Source organism: Neodiprion pinetum, chromosome 6 (assembly GCF_021155775.2).
Source record: "Neodiprion pinetum isolate iyNeoPine1 chromosome 6, iyNeoPine1.2, whole genome shotgun sequence".
NCBI lineage: Eukaryota > Metazoa > Arthropoda > Insecta > Hymenoptera > Diprionidae > Neodiprion > Neodiprion pinetum.
The window spans coordinates 28465781-28493154 of NC_060237.1; the positions used below are offsets into that span (position 1 = coordinate 28465781).

Consider the following 27374-nt stretch of genomic DNA (forward strand, 5'->3'; position numbering starts at 1 on the left):
TAGCGCTAGGCCAATCAGAGTGCATCATTTCATCTCGATTTGCCGCCACGGAAATTGCTGTTTTGTTCGGCTGGGTGAATTATTATTATTCGTTTACGAATTAAATATCGGCACCTCCCCTCACTCCCTGTTGTACCCCTTCTCGGGCGCTGACCTCGGTATTGTTGCCGCGGCCACGCTGCCGGCCGCACATTCATGGGCGCACACTTGTGTGAGTAAACAGAAGCGCATCCTCAAGCATAAGGGGTACAGCAGCGAGAGAGGGGAGGTGCCGATATTTAATTCGTAAACGAATAATAATAATTTACCCAGTCGAACAAAACAGCAATTTCCGTGGCGGCAAATCTAGATGAAATGGTGCACTCTGATTGGCCTAGCGCTATCGCTTATAATTCAAAAACTATGCGTCGGACGAGCTTCAGAAAAAGAAATTCTCGGTTGGATTTTAACGAGGTATCATGCTGGCTAGTCCGTGGGAGGCAATTTAGGGACACCCTGTATTCATGAAAAAATACATTAACAGTGGGAGAGAATAAATGCTGATACTGGCAACCTTGTTATTTTATATTCATAACTATACGTACTTATATTTTATTCCAGTAAGGATCGATTTGGATTATATAGTTAAATTTGTAATACTAATGATGATGATGATGACGATGACGATGACATATAAGGCATATACGAGCGTATAATGGATGTGGGTGTGTGTATAACACGATGCTTACAGTTTAACAATTGAGTGTGCCCAATCATAAATAGTTGCGTATTATAATAACTACTTTCAGCGTCCGGTTTAAAGGTAAAAAGATGATGATAATAAGATCTGTGTCAACATGCACTAGCTGAAAGAAAGAGGTAACTTCCCTAGGAAATGTCATTAATAAAATACAATCTAGACGTCTTTAGTCGAAATGTTACACGATTATGGCTACTATTATTCTTCTTATTATTATTATTATTATCATCATCATTATTATAATATTTTTAGGATATTACAGAAAGTGATTCAGAATTTTTCCCGCGATATGCATTGATAGTTGAATATATACATACGCACACATACAGATTTTGTTGGATGCGGTAAGAGTTCCTGAGAGTGACTTGACGTAACAACCGTTGTTCCTTGATTTTTGAGACGGACATGTTCCGTATGTTTCTTACTGTACTAGTCCATAACATCGTGCGGCTCACCTGCTACCACATGGACTTCGAGCACGATAGAGTCATTCTTAATGTAGCCTTGTTCTTTGTCAAGCAGATCTTCCCAATAAATAAAATCCCGATATCCCCAGTCATAATCCATTCTGCAGAATAAGTGTTCAGTTCTTCCGGTAAGAGCTTTCTGATTTTTCTTGTGGGGGAGGAGCCTGAACTCTATTGACGCGTAGCAACTCCATGTGAACGAATCGTTTTCCCTGTTGCATTCCAAAAAGAAGCCGAGGGACTTCCTCGATTCGTGATCTCTTATATGGTTAGTACAAGGCTTTACCAAAATATTCCACGGAAGATTGCGTACGTAGAAAGTTGGCGATAGCCGCTCGCAATCCAACTTGGACAAATTCCTCACCGTGTAACGGAAAGTCGCCTCTGGCATTCCCCTGTTTTCAATTATATCTTGATTTTGCGTAGAAATGGACATATCCATCTCTCTACCGACTGTTTCTTGCACCACTGCTACTTCTACGGCCTTTTCAAAGGTCAGTTCTGTTGTTTCAAACAATGCAACACGTATCTCTTCGTCTTGCACTCCCCACACGAACTGATCTCTCAAAGCATTGTTAAGATTTTCGAAATTGCAGTAGGACGCATAGTTTTTCAACTTGGTAACGAACTGGCCTATTGTTTCTTCCGGTTCTTGTCTAAGTGCATGAAAGTCGTAGCGTTCCCTTACTTCGGACGGCATGCAGCGTAGTTCGTTGGTCATAATTTCAATCAGCTCGTCGTATTTTTTATGTGTGATTTTTGCAGGAGCGACAAGCTTCCTGAGCAACGCGTGTGCGTCTTTTCCTAGTCGCGTAACCAGGATTGCAACTTTAACTTCATCGTTCGTTATGTTCTTCGTCAGCAGATAGCACTCCAATTTTTCCGCAAAAATCTCCCAATCCCCGTCAGCGAGTTGATATTGCCCGTTGTTCTCATCCCACATAATGTTTTCCTAGTTTAACCGACACTCTGATTCCACTATAAAGACATATAAAGTAATTAATATTCCTGCCTTCCTTGCTCCTCTATCTTTTACTCAACTGCGACTTGTCTCGTTAATTCCGCGGCCAGCTCCAACCGTGTAACGGTCGTCAATTCAAAATTTTCGCTATTGTTTCACTTGTTTTGACCTTCCTCTTGGATGATGTTGGTTTGCCGCGCTGGCAGTGTTGCCAACCCTGGAGATGACCGTTATCGTTCCAGGTTAATTTACCATGTTTTTGAAATACATTAGAACACCATAGACGACATACGTATGAGATATTTGGTTTTTTGTTAACTTGATCGTACATCGCACTCGATGCTCGGTTACTGTTTTTATTTTCCGATTTTTTCTCGCATATTTGAAATTTTTGTATGAAATTAAAGCAGACCAATTTAAATTTATCGGTTACGTATCGAGGTTAATATTAATTTTAAAATAAACGTGTATCGCTGATTATTTATCACAGTCACAGTTTGACGTCTTACGGATTTACGGATTACAAAAAATGACCGGCCGGCATCAACAAAGTGTCTGATTGGCTTATCTTGTCATAGCGAGAGACACCTGCTGGAAATATTTCGTGAGCGCGCGTAGAGATGTAAAGTTTCAAAAGTTTTACGTACGACGTTTCATTTTTGACTACGTAATTAAGCAATTGCACTGTCTTGTAGGTGTATTATATTACAGGTAGGTATGCGTGATTTCTACCGAAAATTTACAAAAAGCTTGTATCAAGCCTACAACGACAGTACGTTATTAATTACTTTCATCATTATCATTACCCCTCCCCCATAATTATTTATTCAAGTCTCAGAAAAAATGCAGCACGTACAGTAAATGTATACAATAAATAAATAAATAAAGATATTGTAAACCAAGCTCATGCTGTCTGAAAATAGGACTCTTAAGAATTTGTTTTCAAATTTTTAAGAAACTGAAACATTTCAGGGTACTGTTTGAAGTTGGGACAATCGCATAAAAATTTTTGTACAACGTACAAAGCTGTTTGAAAAATTTCCTGGCGAAATAATTCTTTACAATTACATACCAATCAGGTACATTCATTCAACCAGGTCGGTAAAAAACGGTAGAGAAACTCGAGCGAAATAAAACACGAATTTGACGAAATCATCTGTATATATATAAATGTCAACATACAATAATATTAAATATGCTGAAAACACAAGTATTGTTACAACTATTATTATTATAACAACAAATATTTTACACGTGTCATAAATGGTCAATACGATAATAATGAAATCAATCCTAAGCCAAAATTATCAAAATTCTGACCTAGTATCTAATTAACGCGCATAGGCATTTATAAGTATGTGTTTTTCGTTGCGAATATACATACGTATCAAGTTTCTTTTTCGGACGTTCGTTGATGCCGTGGCAGCAATTATACACTTAATAAAATAAGATGCATGTTGTACACGCCATATGTTATAATATACTGCGTATAGATGATGTACTATTACCGTTTTTGCGTAAAAAAAAACAAAGAAAAAAAAACGAAAAAAATTTAAAAAATGTAATCAGTATAGTATTATATGCACGCACGCTCGCACACACACATATACACGTATATATATATATATATATATATATGTATGTGAGTATTATCATTTAAAAACTATACCTGGGATAATTCTATACGTCAACGTCAGAATATTAATTATCAGATATCAATAGTAATAATTAAATTTCATCTAATTATAGTTGTGCCATAAATAATAATTGCTGCACTAGTCTGCGAAGTGGAAAAAAAAAAAGAAAAACAAAACAAAAGATAAAACAAATAAAAAAAAAATTTTATTCAATTTCTTCGTAAATATAATAAATATATATGCATATGTATCTTTTTTCTGAATTTCTTGCATGTCTTGTCTTGTTTTTTTCTTTTTAGAGGCTAGACAGTACGTGAAATATAGACGTATATTTATATATATATATTTTTGTCGTTTTGTTTTGTTTAGACTAGCGTACAGACAGTCGTTTCAGGCTAGTGTGTTGAATAGCTATGCGACGTACTTAAGTAGTTCATTATATATTATAATACTAATTATTTGTAAAACCCGGTCGCGTGTAATAAACTCTGTAATATAGAGTTTTGCTGCGCCAAAGCGAATAGGAATTGTCAAATTTCAAGAGGTAGACACCCTGTGAAAATAGAAAAAAAAAACAGGTCAACACGATTTTTCGTGGGATTTTACGTTTACAGGTGATTATTACGAAAAGAAATTTCAAGAAAATGATTATTTGTATCACTTGCGAAAAAATAAACTTCAATTTACACAATATAATCATTGAACTATGCTTACTTGTCCCGGATATTGGTGACTACCGGCATAAACCTCTTCCTGTGAATCTCGCCTATAGACCTGAAGAGTAAAAGTGAACGGAATCAGCTTAATAGCTATGAAATTTTCGGTTTGCTATCTCATTGCCAAATTCTAGTGAAAGTAAGCGCATCTGACAATTGAAAGAGGCTATTCTTGTTCCTTCTTTGGAAATAGCTGTCCAAACGGGACTAACATGCATTTACCTCGTTAGCCAAAGATTGCATTACACTGTTATTTGAAATTGGCTATCGTAGTAATAAAATATTTAGTAAGGCAGGGAATTAAGTTAGCTAATTGATCGTTACTAATTCAAATGTCGATGTTAACGTGTGTGCTCTAAAAATAAAATCGACCTTGTAGATCAACTACTCACCAGCTGTTCTAACTGATTAGCAAATTGTCTACCGTTCTGATGATTGTTGATGTACAGATTGTGAATTGAACATATACTTGACATATCTCAACTTTTATTTCTTTCCACTCGCCGTGAAAGCTAGTGTCAAACCTTTTGTGGTTCGTTGCTAAGTATTGGCAAAGACGTAAATAGCAGAAATAGTAGTCAAACGAAAATGCAAACTCACAGGTACAATAACACTGATCGGCGGTGTGATCGGTTTACTGAATTCAGACTTTGGGATTCCGTTCATTGCTCCATTCTCCAGGTCCTCCCTGGGCTCGTACTCCTCTTCCTCTTCCTCTTCATCCTCAGATTCGCTGATGTGGACGGAGACCTGGTTTGTCTCCGGTTTGGACCATTCAAAGTAAACCCCAAACCCTATGTCGTACCCGTCGGTGGCAAACTCCCAAAATAGACAGGAACCATCCTCGTGGGTTGGAACTCTAACAGTGACGGTTTCTCCGTGTCCAACTTTGATGACAGCGTCGCCAGCCTCCTTGCGAATGATCTCTTTGAACTCTTCTACTCCGGTTCTAGTCCACATTTCAGCCGCGGACACGGGTGGCCAGTCCGGCTCTGCGTCATCCGAATCATTCTCATTCAGTGGCGTAGTTTCGTTTGAATCGGCAGCGTTCTTCTCGCTCTCACTGCTCAGGATTTCCGCCAGCTTCTCTTTCTTCTCGGTGTCCGAGCCCTGATCCTCTATCACCAGCTGATTCTGATGGAGCTGCTGCATGTACTGGTGGTAGTGCTGCTCCTGCAGTTGCCTTATCAACACGCCTTGCTGCTCCGGGTTTCCGGGGTACTGCTGCTCCGCATAGGCCTTGAATTGGTGGTAGGTTTGCTGATTCAACGCCTCCTGTATCTGCCGTCTCTGACTCTCCTGCTTTAGCCTCTCCTCCTCTTCCATCTGCTGCTGCTTTTCAAGCTCCCTGAGCTGCTCTTCCTTCTCCAGCCTCTTCAATTCCTCCTCTTTTTTCAGTCTAGCCTTCTCCTCCAGATCTCTTTTCTGCGCCTCGACCACGGTCTTGAACAACGGGCACAGCTTGTCGAGCAATACAATGAAACCCTCCATCGCTTCCTCTTTCGATATGTCCCCAAGGTTTTGCCAAGCCAAACGACGGTCCCGACCTATCATATCTAATACTCCCAAGGGAGGCGCGTTTTCTACTGTACATTTTCCATGCATCACTTGCTGCGTAAATGCGACCAACTTCAACTTGTCCTCGTAAGACAAGTGAACGGCTTTACCTTCCTTTTCTGAAAATGTGAATAATCGTGTTCGTAAGTCAGATTCAACGTTGCAAACAGGGACGTTTAGTACTTAGAACGGAGTGAGAATACGTGCATTGAAAATATAGGATACTTGCGTGTTTTGGGATTAGTGTTATATGAACGAGGAGTCGAAGCAGCGACGAAGTTGAAGAATCAATTGACACAAAACTCAAAGGTGACATTACCAAAGCAAATCTGCGATTTATTAAGCGCTAAAAGATCGACGTCACTGTGGCAGAGTCGAAACACCAAAGCATAAACACACAATGGGAGCTATGCAAATTGGTATTGAATAGCAATCGAGGAGGCGAGCTTTGTGCGTTGTTCAAAAGAAAAACGTACCGCCAAGGACAGCAGGGTAAAGAAGTGCGGGGAAAACAAACAAGACAGTAAGTGAATAAGACGCAAATAAATGTCCAGGGAATTGATTGCCGAGGTATAAACAAGGTCGGCTATCAAGAATTCCGTTGAATATTTGAAGCTTCGATCCAGCGAGCTGGCCATGAGCCCGATCGAGCTGTCAGACGAGATATACGTAGAAGAGAAAAAAAAAAGAAGCATGCATAGGAGATGATGCAGAGAGACGCCTCACCTTTGTAGAAGTTTAAGGCAATCTTGTAGAGTTCGCGGGTCTCGAAGCCCCAGAGATGGGGTTCGAAGACTTTCGCATCGTTCCGGGAATTCGTACCGTCGGCTGTTCTCACCGGCGACAACTTCAGCTTGTCAAAATCTCCTGCTGCAGCGGATACGTCATCGCCTGGCGACGCCATTTGCAATTAACCCTGCGGCCTGCCGCCGCTGTTGCTTTCTCGACACGTCGATGCGTCCCGAATCCGACTCCGTGAATTTCTGATTTTTTACACCCGTCGAGTATTCCTCTAAGCCGCCTGGGACAGGTGGGCAACAATTAACACTTCGCGCAATAGTCACACGCTCCTCATCACTAACCCGCTTCGGGAACAGTGTGTTTCTGACGACTCCGATATGCGCGATAAATATTGCGCGAAGAACACGCTGGCCTTGAGAGTTGGCCGAACTGATTGAGCCGTCGTTGCACTGTTGGTAAGGCTGCACGGTCGGCAAGGTAGCGCGCTGGTCTTACCAGTCGCCGAAAAATTAGTGCGACAAGTTGGGGCGATGTAAGATGTAACGAAGAACCAGGGTTTATTCTCGTAATTTAATGTGCGCAAAAAAAAAAAAAAATAGCGGGAGTTGAAATGATTTATAAAATTTTTCAGCAGCTGTGGATCTTGCTGCTTACTTACGTTTCTTTCTTTCTAATTCCATTTACACGTTGTCGACAACGTAAAATGCACTTTCATTTACGTAGGGTGTTGATGTACACTGTAGGATTTCGTGGATTATTTTGAGGATAAGAGATGGAGTTTTCCTGCGGTGATTAACCGATCCTTAGCGAAATCGAACGATGATTTGAACGTTTGAAATTCGAACGCGATACTTGGTATTTTTGTTAATTAGTATATTTATAAGCATCAATTATTGCTACGGCAAGAGTGAGGGGAAAATAAAAGGAATACTAATTTTTCTTCCGAGATATACGGCAGTGATTCATTAAAATTTCCGTGTCGTATGTATTGATTTATAATTCAAGTCCTCGATAAGATCAATTTTCTGTTGAAAATCTAATTTTCTACTTGGAAAGAATGGTGCAAAAAATAAAAACAACAGAAAACGCGATAGTTATTATAAATATACCTTCAGCCGGACAGTTATTTTCAGGCGTAATCATATCTCACATCGCACATAGTCCGAGAACATAAAACTTTCAAAATCAATGCACCTTTGTGAAGAAGAATGGAAATCCTGTTTTTTTCATTTTTTTTCACACAGGAAAATAACATTAACTTTTATGTAATATAGATATGGCGAGTTAATTCTTGAAAAAAAAGGAAGAAAATAGAAAAAAGCTGAAACGAAAAAAAAAAATTCTTATCACTACCTTTTGATAAGCAAAGATTACGACCATATGTCACCCGTGTGCTTGATGAAAATCATTTTAAGTATCATATATACCTATATGTCTGAACCACCAGAAGCTCTAGTGATTTAATAAAATTAGTTACTTTGTAATGAAAAAGATATGTCAAAAATTAATTACATTCTTGTTCAATAATATTATACCCTGCAGTGTGATCTCAGACGACAAACGTATCACACTGTTAATATTAAACATAATAAGAAGAAAAAAAGAAACTCTGGGAAAAAAACTTTCTTAAAAATACACAGGCATGAGTATCTATCCTATTGCGCGTACCGGTTAAATGTACTTGAGCTGAGATTGAAATTCGTGCTACGACCGAAGATGATAATTTTTCAGAGATATAATAGGCATGCGGAAATGAATTTATCAAAATCGATGCATTATTAAGTACAGATATCGGTTCTAATATTAGTTTATCGAAGCTTAGTGGTGGGCGGGAGTCTGTTTGGGAACACTCGTAGCCTAAGCCCAGATACTTCAGTTCAAGGGTCTATTGTCATTAAAAAATTATATTTCCCTCATGCATCATTTTGAATGATCTCCGATTGATTATACAGAGCTACGAGCAATGACCGATCGATTCTTTCGTGGCACCCCCACCCATGCCGGCGGAAATCTTTCCAATTTCCACCGCTATCTCGGCAACGTGATTCCCCAGAAATCAGGAGTCCCGAAATCGTGAATAAACCAAAGATCTCTGAGATATTTTTAAAATATTTACATTTACATTCAATACGATCCGTAAAAAATATACTCTACAAAAATTCACAGCAATGTTACGTGAACTGAATTTTATTAAAATAAGATAATAGTAAAAAAATGTACGAAGCGAATCGATTCACGCAACGATAACAGCTGAGTATACTTTTAAATTTCGCTCATTCTCTCCATTCCACGCAGACACATTTATGCTTTGATTATGAATTATTTATCTTGGAATAAATATAAATTTTCGGGTTTCAGTTTGCGCATAAATTCGGAACGAATCGGGTATAGAAGGCGCCAAAGACCCTCGTGATTTTTCGGTACACAAGTGCACGCGTCCCTGTGTGTTATAATATATAGGTAGTGCAGTAGTCAAAGCATAATCTATATGGGGTGTTATCAAAAAGATAAGGTTACCAGAGCTCCTATCTGGTAGCCATATTTTCGATATAATATATAGGTAATCAATGTATCGAGTTCGCTACCCAGTCTGTGATCGCGCACAGGTACGACCACTCTTGAATTCTCACACGCGAAAACAATTCCGGATGAGCAGAAGAAAGTAATTTGACGAAAAACCAGACAAACAAATAAATGCGGAAGTTGTTCAAACCGCGGAACACTGGAGATTACGTTCAACAATTGTAAAAAAATTCACAGTCATCAACTCGCTGTTCGTTGACGATACGCGTCATGACGGTGTAATTAGGATAACCGGAAGAAGATAATAAAAATCGTAAACAACAGAGGCCACTCTTTTACGCGTGATAAAATTTTGAATCAAAAATTCAAAAAATTATTCCACGGGGTAAAAATCGGCGATCAGTTCTAATGGACTATCTTCCAAAGATCAGTCGTTTTCGACTGCAGCAGTGAAACAAATACCGGGAAACAGCGAGGCTTCGGGGACGAAACAGAGAGATCAGGAAGAGCGGTGAAAAATTGTTCGAAAAATTGTTGCAACCCTTTGCGACAATGGCAGCGGCCTACGACGACTGCTACGACGCCTCTTGGCATCTCATACCGCCGGACTATGTCAGCAACGACGACGACTACAGGTGAGATTAACGATCTTCACACTCTAGTTTCGAGTGTCTTCGCCGGATGTCAATTAATTTTATTACTCCGTAGTACTTCGCGTATATCATACGCGGCGATGTTCCTCCAGTCGTTTTGTGGAACGTCGCTGCGGCAACTCCAGGTTCGTACACCTTGGCGATGCGATCGATACTGACGATGCCGAGTGCAACGCAACCGCTCCTGAGAGGGTTCGTGCCCTTTCAGGTGAAACGATAACTCTATCGTCGTTGGACGGACTCTCGTGACGGGCGTTCGATTTAGCGCAAAAAGTAGACCCCGCAAGAAGAGTATTACAGCCTTTCCGGTAACAGCTAGAAAACTAATTTTCATTTTCTACCTAGAACTATATTCTTCGGTTATGGTAAAAAGTGAAAATAGTTAAGGACTGAGCGGTAACCGGAACTAAAAATTTCTCTCAGTGCATTTCCTTGGCCTGTGATATGTAATTCCATTTCGTACGTCTCTCTTCACTCTGGACTAAAATTGATAATGTATCGGCAATTTGACGAGTAAAATGCTATGAGAAATGAATTCTGCTGCGTATTTTTACAGCAAACATCAATTTTCGTTGGTTTCCGTTCAAGTTTCGATGACAGGATTTTACGGATTCAAATGCGAAGGAGTACATTATTATTTCAGAGCTATAACGAACTGTGACAAACTCCCACCGCACAAAAAGCTCGGTAGATGTAATTACGCATCAGTAGTACCATATTTTGGGCCCAAGAAAAACTATGGGAAGTTTCAGGAGAATCCATGATCCGGAGTTCTGATCCTATCCTGGTCAGTTTATTTTGAACAGAGAAGTGAAAAAGCGTGAAAATACGGTTTTTTTTTTAAATCTTCAGCAAAGAAGCCTAAATTTTTTTCATACACTCTCATTCCTGAAGTTAATGCGCGGACGTTCTACATTTCGACGAAGCGAGACTTAAATTATAACGTTTTACTGCGAACGATCAGACGATATGACTTGAGAGATAGCGAAACATGTTGCCGACTGACCGCTGATCAAATCTCGATCCAGAATCTTTATTTTGAAAAACATAAAGAAATAAATAATAAAATAATCTCTTCGACCGCCCAGCAATTTTATTTGGGTTGATCATTACAGCGCAAAAATTTTCACATCTTCGAAGAAAGATTCTATACTGCCTACATGGATATTATATCCATAATCATTTTACCTAATCACCCCGTAAGATCTTCGACGAATTTTACCAACGACGAGAATTTATCTTTGTTAAAATAATCGAAACCGTACGGTCGATACTTAATACCGAATTTTTCACGAATTGTCTTGCGAGGACGAAAAGTCCGTATAAGTTTGGCAAAATTTCTCTGCGATGTGTCTACGAATTAAAGTTTTTTGAATCAATCAAAAAAGATAATGCGCTCATTGTAATACCGAATAATTAATTTTTACAATTTTTATAAGCCCCGGAGAAATTGCGTACGGAAAATATGGAATGTAAATGTGATTGTTTGACGTCGGTATAACACAATCCAATTGTCGTGCCTGGAAACAGCGTAATTGATTGGGATGATCCACCCCTGCAATACCGCCGGCGGAAACGAACGTTTAAGAGCTCTGGATCTGTGGAGGGGTGCAGCTTACGAGTGCACAACTCGTGTTTTCTGGAGGGTTGAAGCTCTGCAGCCCCTCTTCGGCGGCGTGGTACGCGATGTTACACAGCGCCATCGATGCGAATCGTGATCGTGATATTGCCCAAGTACGAGCACCTGTTGGGTCTACACAATAAATTTATGAATAATCATCAGCCCGTCTCTTTCCCGATTCGTGCAGTCGGACGTCCGTTTATCCTGCAGGGGTTGCAACCGGCTTTCCCCGATTCTCGTTATTATTGCTTATTTTTCTTCCAGAATCATGCGGTTGCTTCAGCAATTCCATTTTTCTATTGGAGTTAGGAAATATGCGATAAAAAACGTAAAAATTGATTCATGTAAAATTATAATTATTTTGTGACGGAGTAAATTGAATTAGATATTGAAGGAAGTAGTCTCTGAAATAAAATGAACGGTTTTAGAATTGAATCGAACGAATTTACAAGATTTTTAACCATCTGTGAAGCGATTTTTAAACGAAGCATCGATAACTAAAGGTAGCATTTTTTATACTTTCTATTTTTCTATTTTCAAATAGATCGTTATTGTAGCCAACGAACGTAATTACTTTGTAAATACTCAATGTACGACAGCTTTCTCTCGGTTGTAAAATTAATAAATATAGTATCGGTTTTCGGCGGTTTCCTTCGTTGAGGTAAATAGTTACCCGAGTCGTTCGATATTACACAGTGGCTCAATAGTAATCGACTGACAATCGGATAAGAGGATATCTTTTGAAATATAGGCGTTGTGTAGGCGTAAAACGAGATACGTGCGGCATAGGCGCAGCAGACTCAAAACTGCGGTACATTTCAAGTGTGTTAAATTTTTTCGCTTTTGGATTCTCGGAACAAACGTAATTCGAATATCAAAACAGTTTTATAACTTGTAACACCGGTCAACGTCAATTTTGAGTCTGAGTTCTAGACGTCAAATTTTCATTTCTTCCACGTAACTGATAAAAGAAAAAAATGGTTTTATTAGATGAATATTTTTTTTTTTTAGAAACCAGAACGATGTTCCGGATTTTTAATTTAAATTATTTTTATTGAAAAATAATAATTAATCACAGGTGAACAGAAAAAAACAATTTCTCGATTCTGTATTTAAATAAATAAATTTCAATTCTACCCATCGAATAATAACAAAAAACTTCGTTCGTTACTTATAAAGTTTGCTTTTGTCGTTTTTACGTTGATAAATCAGACAAAAGCAAACTTTATACAAGCAATGAATGTAAATTTTTCTGCATTATTCCAAGTAAAAAATGAAAACTTATTTATTTAAGCACAAACTGAAAAAAAGAAAATTTTTCTCGCTAACCTTATAATCCTGGATTTATTTGTTGCCTAGTATTTCTTCGCCAACAATTCACACCTCGAGTAAAATCATATTTTTAGCCATATTGTCGTAGCGCCTACTTGAGGCTGAGGCGAACAGGAAGAAGAGGCAGAAGGGTGAGAATAAGACGAGGAAAGGGCAGCAGAGGACTACGCGCAGGTTTACGTTCATTCATGGATATTCGTACAAAGGCGCAGCTTGACCCTAAGGGATTTTCGAAGGGCCGTGGTGTGTCACCCTCGTAGTACTACGCGCAGCGGGATTCTGCGAGCTTTCGACGACGGCAAGAGTATCCAGGCGTGTATCCGAGGGCTTCTACAAAAATTCAACTTCATTCTTGGCCCCGAGTAAAATGCTGGAAAAGCGGACGCGAGTCGAGGCGAAAATCTTCGGGCCCCGAGGCTCCTCTTTCCGAACAAACCTTCGTACAATGGAGCAGTTAAAGAGACGTTTAAGAAGTTATTCCACCCAGGCTACTCCATTCAATGCTGTTTATTTTCCGGACGTACGTAGTCGAACGCCCAGGTATCCGCCCACGGAACACCGGAAGTTCACACTTTCTAATTTGACTGCATACCGAGATCGAAGTCGGAGCGAATACCTGAGGCAAAGAATGCGTGAATGGACCCTCGAGTGGAGGGTATAAGAATTCTGGTTTAGATTTCGGGGTTTTTCAAACAAAATCTTTCTTATTCGTCAGCTTCAATCACCGCTGTGTAGGAATGCCGAGCAAGTGTTTCGGGTAGAAACTAAAAGAGGGACCATTCCTTACAGGAAGTAATAAATTCAACAACTGAAAGTCAAGGCGTATACAAAATCGAGGACCTAAACGAGTGAATATTGTTTGAAATAATGAGGGTCATAATCAATGGTCATCGTTCTAAATCATACTTGAAATCACGTCTGACAACGCTGAAGAAGTTGCGCTGCAAGCGGTTGGCAATTATGGAAATTTTTGTAATTTACAGTCTCGTAGTAAACGCCAAATGCTTTCAATCCATTATCGTTCTATGGATTTATATCCTAACATGTGACGTTCATTGATTTCAATTGATTTCCGATGATCCTGCAGCGATTCGTCGTGATCAAATCCGATCGAAAAGTCACTGAAAATGATTATAAATCAGGGAAAGACTGAAAGTTAGAAATAAATCACTGGAAATCAGTGTTCAAAAGTTGAAATTATCGGTTCCATTTGCAAGCGAAATGGTCCCTTGGTAATGAAAAGGTGTATAGATTCAGGTAACCGAAGAGGCAAATATACAGCACGGCTCTTCAGATTATACCAGCGTAACGAGTATGCAGCAGGTTACAGACACTGCAGAGGCATTCGAGAGTTTGAAAGAACTGAATGGAAGGAAGGAAGGATACAGAACAGGCGTTTCAACGTGTATAGGAGGAGTCCTGAGGCTCGAGGAGCGCACTTGTCGGTCGATTGCTTTACGAGAGATTCGCGTGTTCGGCATGAACCTCGTCCGCACCGACTCTGATCCTTCATGGGAATTTCAGAAATGTTGAAAAATTTTGCCCGGGCACGTAAGGGCAGTAAAATGCGGTCCCGCTTTCATCGGTCGAGGATCCATCGGGTCGACAACTCGGTATACCGAGTGCCCGACGAACAGGTATCGATATTGTCATGTTAATTCGCTTCTGGCAGTTTTTCAAGATACGCCTTAAATGGGTAGCGGACCATTCATCTCGGCACGTATTTTCCTGCCACCTGATGCTAAGTCTCGTGTCCTTCAAGGTATCCCTTCCACTCATCCACGAAAAACTCAAACTCAAATTCCGTTCGACACGAAATTTTAACAGAAGATCGGTTTCTGAGTGCTCTCGAGAAATCGGGGGTATACACGGAAACTCGGTCGGGCGTTGTGAAGATTTTAACGGTAAATTTCGCTTTCTTCGTTACTCTGAAAATTCAACATTCACCAAACTGTTATAATCAGGGTTCAGGATTTTCATGAATCTTGTGTTTCAGTTTCGTCTCGATCATCGTAATTGAATTTTATCGAGTACCATAAATGAACGATGAATTTTTTTACAAACAAATTCACTCTCTTTTGGACTTGCTCTGTTAGCAATTGCTTGTATTTGGAGTTTTAGGCTTTTCGAAATCCATATTCGAATGAATCGAAGAATTTCGTTAAACTTGTAAATTCATGCGAGAAGAGTATCCCGGATTTCGAAATCTCCGTTAAGAAACCCTGGGATGAGATTATCTTGTTCAGGGGTGCGCATAAAGAGTGAAATATTCGGTGTTTGGAACCGGCCGAAGTCCAGTAATCCTCGACTTTGGGGTCAGCGATTAACTCGAATCGTTGAACACCCGGCAGTGGATCCGCAATCCTTAATTGGTGTTTAAAATAAACATTGGATTAGATTCTACGGTGAGATTTAAGCCCTGGCTAAACCGTGAAACCGTGACCGGAAGCCAACTCCGACCGTCCGGTCGAAGAATCCGGAGTCGAACCTTCGTCTTCCTCTCTGATCCGAACAATACAATATGTATAACACCTTGTCTACATATTTTCTCGAAATCGCCTGAATTAAAAAAAAAAAAAACCGGCTAATCCTGTCGCGTGATCAGCTCATATTCCAGACGCGCACACTTTGCCGGAATAAACCCTTCGACTGAGCTTGCAGCCCGTAATGCAGAGCTTTGTAAGGTCTACCTTGGGTCCTGGACGTGTCGTGGCGGCGAGCCGATATGAGACGTAGACAAATTGGGTTGCGTGCTTGAAACAAGTTGGCACAGATATCGCCAAACAGTCGTGAGAACTCGACAAATGTTCCGAGCTCGATTGCCTCGCGGCGAGAGAGAAAAAGAGAGAGAGAAAATAGAGAGAGATAGGGAGAGAGAGAGAATCGTTCGGCGTCTTCGATGCTCTTCGTTACATTTGTTATTTTTGTTATTGTTTTCACCCCCTTCGTGCACATCCCGCAATTTTGCATTTTTGAATTTCGCGCCTGCGGTATCGAGATTGTTACTTTGCAATACGTCATCTGGTGGAAAAAAATAAAACTAACGCAACCAGGCTGACAGCTGACTGTTCTTTTCCGCGTGCGGATGATGGAACAGGCACATCGTTGTTTTACGTTTCATCAATTTACGTCACAAGAGTGATTTGAAACCCCAAGAATTGCGATTCTCCTCCATTGAAATTAGAAACTTAGGTTACGCGGTGATAAAATGGCGCCGACAACGACGCTCTGACGTCATCGGGACGTCCCCCGACACGTAAACTTTGACGAATCGAACGAGGATCAATTGCGTGAACGCGGTACGAGGTATAAACTGCCTGGTGATAAATCGCTGGTGTTGGATATTGCCAGAGAATCGTCAGAGCCGCCGCCCCCTTCCGCACTTTTTGACTTTTTCAAAAGCCCCGACACCGGGAGTATAAAGCGCGATATAAAGGGAGGAGACTGATGGACCAAATGGACCGAATGGACCGGATATTCGCCCTTTTACCGGGCCTTCCTCGGGTATATATCATCTCAGCTACCTGTCTAGATTCGACTCCGGTAGCTGCGTGACCGGGGGTCCGAAACGTGAAGCTTCTACATTTTTCTTCTTCTTCTTCTTCCCTTTCTCTTTCTTCTTTTCTCGCCTTCGCGCACGGTGAATAGCCACTTGTCCCAGTCGATTCATCGTCTATTCACCGTCCCGGAGATGCCGGATATTTCGTTGCACAAGCGGTCAGGACGCCCTCGAAAAAGGAATCGCGTTAAATCCATGCCCTCGTTAGCACTGACTTTTTATATCCAAAAACGCGAAAACTTTTATTCCTCTTTGTCTGTTTCCTCATTTCCCCTTTAACTTTCATCCACACTCGGGCTCACATTTAGCTGCAAGGTATGAAATAGATCGAATCTCTTCACGTGACCCGGCTGTAACATTTTATACGCAGGTCAAAAATAAGCCACGCGTAACACGGCACGGTTTCGCGTTGGAAATATCGACGTCGTTCTGCAGCCAGTCGGCGATGATACCTGTGTACCGGTACATTACGTACGTGTGTATATACACGCGTGTATCCCCGGAGCTACACAATGCGGTAAGAGAGCAAGGGAAGAGTATACCTAGCTCGGATAAAAAAGGTGGTAGGGGAGCTAAAAAACGAAATGAAATGACCGCTAATACCCATTCACATTAGTACTCAAACTAAAGTATGCCCTCAATGTGAAAAGTTCTAATCGATGTTCGCCTTTCATTGGACAACTCGAGCCAAGGGGGTTGAATAGCTCGTCACCGATTGGCCAGCCGCCCTTATATCCGATTGGCTGGTTCAGGGGTCGCTTTCAGTCCCGCCTCGGCGTAACTTACCCCGTAAATTTCCATCCCCCGGAAATTTCCCAACGCGATAAAAGATTCGTTGGAACGAAGACTTGGAAACCCTTTCTACGGTCTTCCGACGTTTCGGATATTCAATTTTGAATTTCCATTTTTTATTCTCCACGTAGTTATGAGTTTCGTCTTCTCTTTTTCATCAACATTTTATACACTTTCGTTTCTTAGTCTATACATACACATATACATATAGGTATACGTATATTCCGCGAAGCCTCGCGTCGCTCCGATTGCGTCAACATGATCGGAAAGCAGAAGCCGCCAAGTCGCGCAGCGCAGAGAGAAGGGATGAAACGGGAAACGAGAGGGGTAAATTTCCCTCGGGGGTCGCGCTGCGGGACGCGAAACGTCGGAGGTCCCGCCCTCGGTTTGACGACGCCGCCCTTCTTCGAGGGTGCTTGAGTTTCGAGCGTGAGCGAAGCCTCGCCGGAGGTAGGGAACACTGTTGGTCAAGTGCTCGTCGGGGACACTCAAAAAGTACAACAAGAGTCCTTAACTCGAGGCTGGTGTTCCGAAAATACCGCGTTCAACAGCCGCTGCACTTGAACCGATGCGAGTGGACGTTTCGGTTTTTCTTTTTCTTTTTTTTTTCATCACGCCCCGAGTTTTAGAAAATTGGAGAAAACACGGTTAATCGTTCCAATACACGGTCAGAGTTATCGAGACTTTGTTTTTCGATTGACGTGAAAATTGTTCAGTGAAATTGTATGTGCTTGGTTTCTGCTACACGGTATTTCACAACCGTAATTACATTTTTTATACTAGCTGTTGATAAAAATTGTGCGGTGTTGATTCGTTCGACGAAAACGTGAAGGGAAATATATATATGTATATATATATGTATGTATACATAATATATACACATATACGTACAGCGTCGAACAAAGATTAATATTTGTGAAAACGTAGCAACCGAACTTCGAGTGAACGAACATATATCGATAAAAATTTCAATCTGCATAATCGCAGATAAAGACAGGAATAATATGTTTTACTGACGATAAAATTTTACCTGCAACGCGCAACGAGACTTTCAACATGGCGGATAAAAACAAGATCCTACCATGGTCGCTTCTTCCATATCCGGCGAGTTTGTTGAACCATGTTTGGTACAGTCAACTCGCTCTGAATACTAGGTAAATTGAAATTCTAACGGTACGTAATAAGAAGATGAAATGAAAAAATGAAAATAGTAAAATGGTTTTCATCCGTCATTATTTCTTTCGAAGAATTCAAATTTTCGCTGCATTTACAACCTTCTATTTTCATTTCATCTTTGATTATCATTATTTTGCATTCTCTGCACATATCGTGAGCTACAAATTAATTCAATGATTATGATGTCGTAATTATTATTAACGTCAATGTCCAACGAATGTTTAGGTTTTCTCTTTCACCGGAGAGAAACGTTTAGCGAAAAGTCGCAAGCGGGCATGAAAAAAAACGATTAAATCCAGGTGAAAATCGTTGTGTTATAGTCGAGAAAATTCTTATCTTCTTTCTACTATCGCAATAATTGAGAATTGATCGAGTTTGCCAACGGTTATAGACAGCTTGGCGATAGATATTACACGTTGACGAGGCAATCGTACCTGATACAGCGTTTCAGCTTAACGAGGATATAATATAAAACACAGATACCGACGGGGGGCTAAATCAAAGCGGACACGCAAGGCGGGCGAACAGATTGGACCATTTCCTGACGTCGACGCGATACGCACCACTTAGGGAAATGAACCGTTTTCGCCCCCGTCGGGATCGCGTATGAGAATCGCGTTATTTTCGTTGGGAAGAAAATTGAAGGGTGGGCATCGCCTCAATTTCATAATAACTCTAACTAAAAGCGTAACCTCCAATTTGCACTCACCGAAGTAATTCCGTGGTCGGCTGGACTCCTTCAGGGTATTCATTCATTCATTCGAGTTCAACAATCGACGATAATCTGAAAGTAGAAAAAATTCGGTATTAGGCAATAGTTCGTTACGTCGACGGCTTCGTTTTTCAAAATCGTAAACGCTATTCATCGTGATCAATTTAGCTGATAATTGGCCTATTCGACTATTAGCAAAATTAAATTCGGCTGCGGTGAGGGGGATGAGAAATTCCTCGATCTTTAACCAGTTCGGTGATTTCAACGCCAGAGTTTCCGGCTAATTCCCTGCAGGAGGCGCGATTTATCACTGGGTTAAAATGAGCATAGCTTTGTCACATTTTACACCCTTTTAGATGCAGATGAATATTATATACAGTGGGGAAAATATATATATATAAACATATACGTACATACTGGTTATAGTTTTCGTTACTTTGAGTAACAAGTTTATTTTTTTGCTTAGACATTGCTTTTATAAAAAAAAACATGACAAAAAAAAAAAAATTGGTCAATGATAATGAGAAACGAGTAGTAAAAACAAGTAGAAAACGTGGGTTGATCAAGTTTCGTTCGTTGATTCGACATTGATACAAAAAGTTTGTCGATTCGATGTATTGCACAACAATACACAATACATAGAGAAATTTTTTTAATGATGAAGAAAACGAATTGAGAAGTGTTGACCGATATGAAAAGTGGTGATAATTTTTTTCCTATTCTTTCGACGTTTCAACTTCTGCCTCCATTAACTAGTCAGGGAAACTTGTGGCCACAGGAGCTATTAAAGATTTGGAAACAGAGTATTCGAATAACTGATCGCCATTTGTGTAGGTGACTAAACACAAGAATCGGATGTCCGAGAATGACGCGAAACGTGTCGAGATAATGGGAGGAATGGCTTACGGAGCTTAGGGTGCAGGTTCATTTAGGGAGTCCTGAAGCCGGAGGTGGCGGACAGGTAGAGAGACATGGTCCTTTGGTCGCGGTTCCTCGAAAACTCCGAAGACCGTCGGTAGAATGAGGATTGTCAAAAAGACCAATTCAATCGCATTAGAGATGGCTCCTTGAAGCTCGTGGCTTTTTGACACGTTCAGACTTGACGCTTTTGCTCTTTCAAATTGGATTTCGAACACCCGTCTCCTGAACGAAAACCGCAGGAAGCTCTCGTCTCGCTTCTGAGAACCAAGCGACGAGGAAAACCAGAATCATTTAGCTAATAAGGTGGAGACAATTAAGGCATCAAGAATCTCATTGAAATTCTCCGTTTTTCAACTCTTGGAACAGTGTAAATATCTCAAGAAACACGTCAGTTTTTCAAAAGTCAATCAGGTCGTTGCTATTTTTTGAGCTAGCTGTGATTACCGAAAGCTCGAAAAGCTTGGATACTATGACGTATACTTTTCTCCCTTCTATTTGCGATGTCCGTGCAGACGTGACGTTCCTTCTCTGTTCACCCACACTGAGAGAAATTTTTAGTTCCGGTTACCGCTCAGTCCTTAATTATTTCATTTTTTACCACAGCCGAAAAATATAGTTCTAGGTGCAAAATGAAAATTAGTTTTCCAGCCGTTACCGGAAAGTCCAGTATCCGTTTCTATTCTTTCTCATTACGATCACTGTTGCTATATTTTCTTGTAACTGTTGCAAAAATTTAATGCTTGCGCAAGAATAAATTGACGTTAAAGCCTTGTTTAACTAAAAAAGTAGAGTAAACCTCACAGACTGATTTTGCGTTGCAATTACCAAAAAAGGATCGACAATAGCGCAAAATGGTTACGCGTACCTCGTTTTTCGTAATTCCAACAATATTCAAACAGTGTTTTAAACGATACTTGTTGTACTGAATTTTGATAGTTACTCTAACAAATAAAATTTTTCTCAGTGCACTGTCCAGTGGCAATGACAATAGAAGAAACCCTTCTCGGTCGTATCTTTTCTCCAAACTTAGGTACGATTTATCATCTCACCGAATGACGATCGAATCAACGACACGTTAAATCGGCTGTTTTAGGCTACTCGAAAGCATGAAGATGCCGGCACGGACATCCGGTTTTCACATCAGCGACATACTGGAGCTAAACGACTCGAAACCGACGCCAGAGGAGTCGGAGCTTCAAGGTGAGTACGGTTTCGAAACTCCCGAGTTCCCTGCTCGAAGATTTCCCGAAGGTAACATCGAACCTGAGCGTCGTTTCCCCCTTTTTATTTCAGGAACCACGACGGTTTTGCCGACGGCAAACGAGGTGCCCTCGACTTATCAGCAGCTCCTTGAACACACGACGGCGATGCTGCAGCCCGGGGTTCACGGGAACTTAAACAGAGCGACGCTGCCGCCTCCACCGCCGGGAATTCTGGGCTGGCCAACCGGGCCGTCGCTGCCTTCGACGGTGCCGCAACCCCTGGAGGAAGTTAACGGTGAGAAATCAGCCTTGAGTTCAATTTATAGGCGTAGGAAAAAGCGCGAGGACTCGAGTCCTGCGGCGTCGCCGTGTTTGCCAAGCGCTGTACAATTGGCCGAGCCGAACCCCCGGACTAAGCAGGATCTAATAGGCCTCTAAAAGGCTCGCCCGGATCCGGCTGCCGATTGGCTCAACTGGTACCGCGGATTGGCAGATGTACCAAAAGTGCGCGCAGATGTCCCGAGCTTTCAATGAATTCGAATTGTCACGCCCAGCCCGCGCTCTGTCAATGTGGGCACCTATACCTACCCCGAAATTTCCCGACCTCTCACCTACGTGTTCAGACAGCCCATTTTTTACACCTCGTTTCGCGGCCTCGCCCTTCGGTATGATCCTTTTGCGTAACACGATCCAAAGAAAACAGTCACGCCAAGTATTACCGACCGTTTATGCTCCCGGCGAATCGGTCAAAACGATTTCAAATTAGGGTGTCACTAGCGATTCTCATACGGTGTTTTTCATCGTTCGATTTGGAAATGGAAATTTACGAGAGTTTGAATAGCGTAGGTTGAGGTATTAATGTTCGGGATCGATTCGTTTTTTTTTATTTTTTTATTTAGAGATTAGATGTTTGTGACTGATTAAATAGACTCGTGCCGGTCAATTTTGAAGAATTTTGATGATCAAAATTGACCAAACTTGGCCAGTTTGGAAAACTGTAGAACAATTTTTGTAGTCGATTTGGAAGTTTAGCATCAGATAGTGTTAGATCAACACTAAATAGGACGGTCTACAGAACTCGACATCGAATTTTTCTTACGGTGTATAGATTCGCGGAGCATATCTCTTGAAGAACACGAGTGACCGATTTTTCTGACTTTGATCGGCTAGCATATAAACTACCCACCCAAATGCATTTCGAACTCGCAAGACACAGAGAAATGAAAATATTGTCATTCAAATAACTTGAAAACTGTTGGACCAATGAATTCCAGAATTGCGTCAGTTCTAGGCCTTAAAAAATCCGCGTCAATTGATACCAGAATCATTCGAATCCGTTAATTCGTTCTTGAGATATCGTTGAAGAAGAAAGTTCGTCAAATATCAAATCAGCGTTCATCCAAGAATGGTGGAAAGTGATTCTCCAGACTTCAAAACGTCGAGATCTGATAAAAACTGGTCTCCCTATTTTTGGTTTAATTATCGTAACTTCTCCTTCTCTCTTAATTTTCTTCGAAAAGAGAAGAGTGGAAAACTGAAAACAGGGTCATCGTAACAGACGAAAAACATCATTCGTGAATGCGTTATAAAAGCGGATGTCCATCTGCACAACAGCCACGCGAGATAAGATGAAATAACAACGTTCCATTCAACGAGTAGCTACAACAACCCAGATAGAGATTCAAGCGTGAACCCCATGAAACGCCACGAGGAAATAATGGGGTGTATTTACCGAAGACGTGTCGGTTGGCTGCAGGCGCGAATAAGAAACGTAGGGTAGGTACAACACGTACTCCAACAGACACCCGCTCCTCGTGCGAGGCGAATAATGAAATCACAACGCAAAGTCCCGCAGGGTTAATCTCCCATGAAAACGATACGGACAGCCAGTCGACAATATCCCCATTCCCCAAACCCAAGAGGAGGGAGAATCCAACGCGGCAATCGTAACGCTGACAACGCGCTTAAACGCTGCCGCAATCCCGTGGGGCTTGTACGATATTATGTAGGTATCAAATAGGATTTATATTAGTCCACACCCTCCCGGCATCGCCATGCAGGGGTTGGGGCAACATTCACCTCGATGCGACCATTCCAGAGCTGGTCATCGACGGAGAAAAGGATTTGTTGTCCAATTGTTTTTCCTCGTTTCATTCGAAAGGAGAGAGAGAGAGAGAGAGAGAGAGAGAAAGAGAGACGATAAACCAACCGACAAGGAACGTATCGAGATGCATGTCACCGATTTTCTTCGTTTTGAGATATGATGTAATACGTTAAAAAACATTAGACACGTCTTTTTTTTCACGTGCCAATTCGGTCGTTCAAGGGGTAAAAACCAGCACTTGAGTTTACCCTGAAACATCGTTCATTTCAAGATTTCTCGAGTATTGCGCAGAGTTTATTGGTCAGAACGATTGGACATTATTCCCTGCGTCAACGTGCGATAATGTACACGGTTTTTACATCCTTGACGTTTTCTGATGCACAGCAATACATCTGCACGGAATGAAGCAGATTCTAAAGTCTTCCTAAACGATGACTCAAAACAATTTGTAACGAAGATCGTGGTTAGACATCGCCTTTTATACATAGGTACATACATACATATATATGTATATAACAATGCGTAATTAAAAAATCGATCGGACTCCGCCGCGCATCTGCCTTCTGTAATCAGGGTCTAACGGTTATCGATGATTCGGTGCCGACGCACGTCGTTCTCCCATCGACGATGCAGCTGTTGTGCATCACGCGTCTAATTGACCGAGTGCATGGTCACAACAAAGTGATTATAGGTATACGTTTAGGCACAAAGTGCAGAGGGTCTCTTGTTACGCGTCTGGAAAAATCAGACCGTTTCTTGGTACTTCCGTCAAGTTAGCGGAACACGGACCAGTTTCAGTTCGGCGTGTAAAAGTATACGTGGTAGGGTTTCGGATGTGTCCCCTAAAAAGAAACCGGAAGTGACTTTTCCCTCCCTTTCCCGCCGTTTCTCGGACAAAGGTCACGTCGCCGCGCTTACGTTTGCGCATTTTTTCTCCCCCTCGACGAATGATCCGATTCGCAAATTTCACGTCGGATACTGAGCCGGATATCTTCGATCTCTGATTCCAGTCCTCCAGCAACCGGACTCGACCAGCCCGACAATATCCGACCTCTCGTTTCCCTCGCACCCGGAAAACGGTCACGAGTCGAAGGAGGACGAGCAGGAGTTCGAGGAGGAACACCAGGGCGAGTCTCAGGCCCACGAAAACGAGCACAAGAAACGAAAGCGGCGGGTCCTCTTCTCCAAGGCCCAAACCTACGAGCTCGAACGGCGATTCCGACAGCAGCGGTACCTCAGCGCTCCGGAACGCGAACACCTGGCCTCGATCATAAGGTTGACCCCGACCCAGGTCAAGATCTGGTTCCAGAACCACAGGTACAAGACGAAGCGGGCCGCAACCGAGAAGGTGGAAGCCAGTGGAAGCGGGTGCTCGCCGAGGAGGGTCGCCGTCCCCGTCCTCGTCCGCGACGGAAAACCATGCCAGTCGAAGCTCATGGAGTCGGTCTCGTATCCCGGTTCTGGGCAGGTCCCCATGGCTCCGTACATGCAGAAACCGTACTGGTGGTAAGCGCGCTACGAGTTTTTTAAAAATTTTATCAAATTTTATCAAATTTTACCACAGTGCAATAGCTGCCGATTTGAAATTATCGCGTAATCGATAAACGCGCAGCTGCCAATTTCGCGGATATGCGAAATTTGGAAAGGTAAATTCGCTCTACTCGCTGTATTGAAATTACCAATATGGGGTATAATGAGTTCGACTCCAATATATATGCAGGTGGGTCAAAATTCGTATCATCTTTTCTTCAGCTACGGTTGGTAGATTATTTTTTCTTTCTTTCTTTCGTTTTTTGGTTCCGTGCTACTCAGTGGCAAAATTTTTATACCGTCTTTGGTCGGACGGTTGAATATTCGTAGGTCGAGTCACATGACGGACGTGGCAGCGGTGTAAATTAGCTGAAACGCGTGTCACGATGACGATGTAGTCAAAAATCATAGGCATACATACCTAATATACCATAACGATGTTATACGTGTATAACTTAATATAGTGTTGATGATGATTATTATTATTATTAGTATTATAACTTTACGATAATGTAAAAATAACGACGCAAAGTGATTTTAGAACGTATAATTATAGTATATTATTATACATATAATATATTGTATTTAACTGATATAATATTATCCTGTACGCCATATAGTAGTTGATTAATGTGATTCTTAAGAATATTTCCTACGCAGATAATGTATTATAAAATAGACGATAAGGTTTTTGTACAAATTCATTCTAGACAGAGTTCAAATTAGTATTTAGAATTCAACCCGGTACTCATCGACGACTCGTCATGTGCATATATATTATACCCCGTTTAGAATCAGGGGTGAAAACTGCACGAATCGAATGATCTAGTTAAATATTTTAGCGAATTTCCCTCTCCGTTGTATCTAATATTGCACTAGATAATTGTACATGGGTGTGATTTCGCGATATTGTTTATTCTATTTTATATCACTCGTTCTCTTCTCGTTATTTATCACGATCGCAACGAGTCTTGGAATGTCAGTATTTGAACCCAGTGAATAAAACGCGTATCGTAACTAATTTAAAATTATTCTCAAGATCGTTTAACTCGTAAACGTAAAAAGTATATACATGTACATAAATGTAGGAAAAGAAAAAAAGAACTAACAAAAGCTCGGAATTCGTAAAAGAAAAGAAGAAAAAGAACAATTCACGAAAGAAAATGTAGGAAAGAAAAATATCGCTAGTAATGATAATGGTGTGGGAATTCCTTTCTTTCGGTCAGCGACGGTATATTAAAAGTTGTGTAACGGCAATCGACGTGACAAATGCGTGTTATATATCTGGGCGTTATTTAAGACCGTGTATAGATAAGGTAGCGATATATATAAGGTATATTGTAGATTATACTTATCTATTCGGCGCACACGTGTGAAGGGAAAAATTAAGAAATGATACTTACTTACTTACTTGCTTACTTAATCAGCGAGATCTATTGCTCGTCTATTGCCCACTCCGTGTTTACTGCAGTCCAGGTTCTCGGCTTACTTTACACTCGAGAATGCAGATTAACGGCGTACATACTTGCAATTGCAAATTAAAAAGCTCGTACTTAAACGCACTTTTACCCAGGTAAAAATCGATCAGCACTCGTTCCGTTTCGTTCAATTCATTCGCGTACCTTGTTCGCAAAATTTCACTAAACATTAATAATCGTATTTGTGTAGTTAAAAAAATGTATATATATTATATATATACTCTAATAGATGGAAATTGTTAGGTTGATCGTGTGTGCGTTAAGAATCTTCTTGTACATATAAACGTATAACCGTATTCTTTTTTTTTTTCTACTTATTTTAATAATTTTTTCGGTCACAACTCATGTACTCTCAATTGATGTACGAAATCAGTTCGCTCTGTATCATCTCAAATGAAAACTGTGTACAAAAGAAGCCGAGATACGGTACAAAGAAAAAGATAGTGAAAAACGGGGATAGAATGTCTTCGACCGGGACAAATTTTGTAGAAAAATATCATCATCATTTCACCTCGTATTTTACATATAAATATATACATATATACTAAATATACATACATATATATATACATATATAAAATAGGTAATTTAATATTTATTGATTTAGGTAATGTATATAATGTACATTGTGTATCATATAAACATAAATATATACAAATATAAATACCTTACGATGGTCAAACTAATATATATATACCTGCATGTGTGTGTGTGTGTGTATACATGTATATATCGTATATTATATCAGACGCATATTCAATAATTACGAATAAGTAAGTTAAAAAATCAAATAAATTGAGTAAATAATTAGAAGAATTCCTTTTCTCTGCATAATTCATCCCGATTTTACGTACGGAATTGAGAATTTCACTTGTGGCACACAGTGTGGATACAACGACGCGAAGCTTTGCTCGTCCATCGCCTATACATGTAGGTATATGTATGCGTGCAAC

The 27374-nt window shown here is 40.8% G+C and overlaps 4 protein-coding genes across 6 annotated transcripts in view; 1 reads left to right on the forward strand and 3 right to left on the reverse strand.

The window, feature by feature from the left end:
• Window positions 1-27374, reverse strand: part of LOC124222077 (nucleoside diphosphate kinase homolog 5) — a 193799-nt gene that overhangs the window by 144912 nt on the left and 21513 nt on the right. The window contains exon 2 of the mRNA XM_046632669.2: window positions 19184-19258. The gene's annotated coding sequence lies outside the window, so the exon portion shown is untranslated. The remainder of the gene's footprint in view (window positions 1-19183; window positions 19259-27374) is intronic.
• Window positions 505-2456, reverse strand: LOC124222076 (uncharacterized). The gene is made up of 2 exons (XM_046632668.2): window positions 2248-2456; window positions 505-2184 (listed from the first exon to the last, which is right to left on the reverse strand). The coding sequence occupies exon 2, from the start codon at window positions 2147-2149 to the stop codon at window positions 1169-1171; it is 981 nt and encodes a 326-aa protein (XP_046488624.1). The 5' UTR covers window positions 2150-2184; window positions 2248-2456; the 3' UTR covers window positions 505-1168.
• On the reverse strand, window positions 3988-7211 carry LOC124222072 (Golgi resident protein GCP60). Its single transcript, XM_046632660.2, has 4 exons — window positions 6804-7211; window positions 5121-6196; window positions 4519-4578; window positions 3988-4357 (listed from the first exon to the last, which is right to left on the reverse strand). Exons 1-4 carry the CDS (start codon window positions 6979-6981, stop codon window positions 4256-4258), a joined length of 1416 nt encoding a protein of 471 aa, XP_046488616.1. The 5' UTR covers window positions 6982-7211; the 3' UTR covers window positions 3988-4255.
• On the forward strand, window positions 9431-26996 carry LOC124222078 (homeobox protein Nkx-2.2a). 3 transcript variants are annotated; one of them, XM_069137361.1, is made up of 5 exons: window positions 9431-9654; window positions 9768-9976; window positions 21201-21307; window positions 21401-21604; window positions 24424-26996. In XM_069137361.1, exons 2-5 carry the CDS (start codon window positions 9894-9896, stop codon window positions 24921-24923), a joined length of 894 nt encoding a protein of 297 aa, XP_068993462.1. In that variant the 5' UTR covers window positions 9431-9654; window positions 9768-9893; the 3' UTR covers window positions 24924-26996. The 3 variants fall into 3 exon arrangements, with proteins under 3 accessions (XP_068993462.1, XP_068993463.1, XP_046488626.1); XM_069137362.1 differs by having other exon boundaries at window positions 9773-9976; XM_046632670.2 differs by lacking the exons at window positions 9431-9654; window positions 9768-9976 and adding an exon at window positions 18221-18452.

Excerpts from the sequence above, each read along its gene's own strand:
- LOC124222076 (XM_046632668.2), bottom strand. The coding sequence starts at position 2,149 with ATGTGGGATGAGAACAACGGGCAATATCAACTCGCTGACGGGGATTGG.
- LOC124222072 (XM_046632660.2), bottom strand. The coding sequence starts at position 6,981 with ATGGCGTCGCCAGGCGATGACGTATCCGCTGCAGCAGGAGATTTTGAC. Across the intron at positions 6,197-6,803 it reads TGCCTTAAACTTCTACAAAG|AAAAGGAAGGTAAAGCCGTT; the intron begins GTGAGGCGTCTC and ends TCACATTTTCAG. Across the intron at positions 4,358-4,518 it reads GTCACCAATATCCGGGACAA|GGTGTCTACCTCTTGAAATT; the intron begins GTAAGCATAGTT and ends CTATTTTCACAG.
- LOC124222078 (XM_046632670.2), top strand. The coding sequence starts at position 18,355 with ATGGCGGATAAAAACAAGATCCTACCATGGTCGCTTCTTCCATATCCG. Across the intron at positions 21,308-21,400 it reads AGAGGAGTCGGAGCTTCAAG|GAACCACGACGGTTTTGCCG; the intron begins GTGAGTACGGTT and ends TTTTTATTTCAG. Across the intron at positions 21,605-24,423 it reads ACCCCTGGAGGAAGTTAACG|TCCTCCAGCAACCGGACTCG; the intron begins GTGAGAAATCAG and ends CTCTGATTCCAG.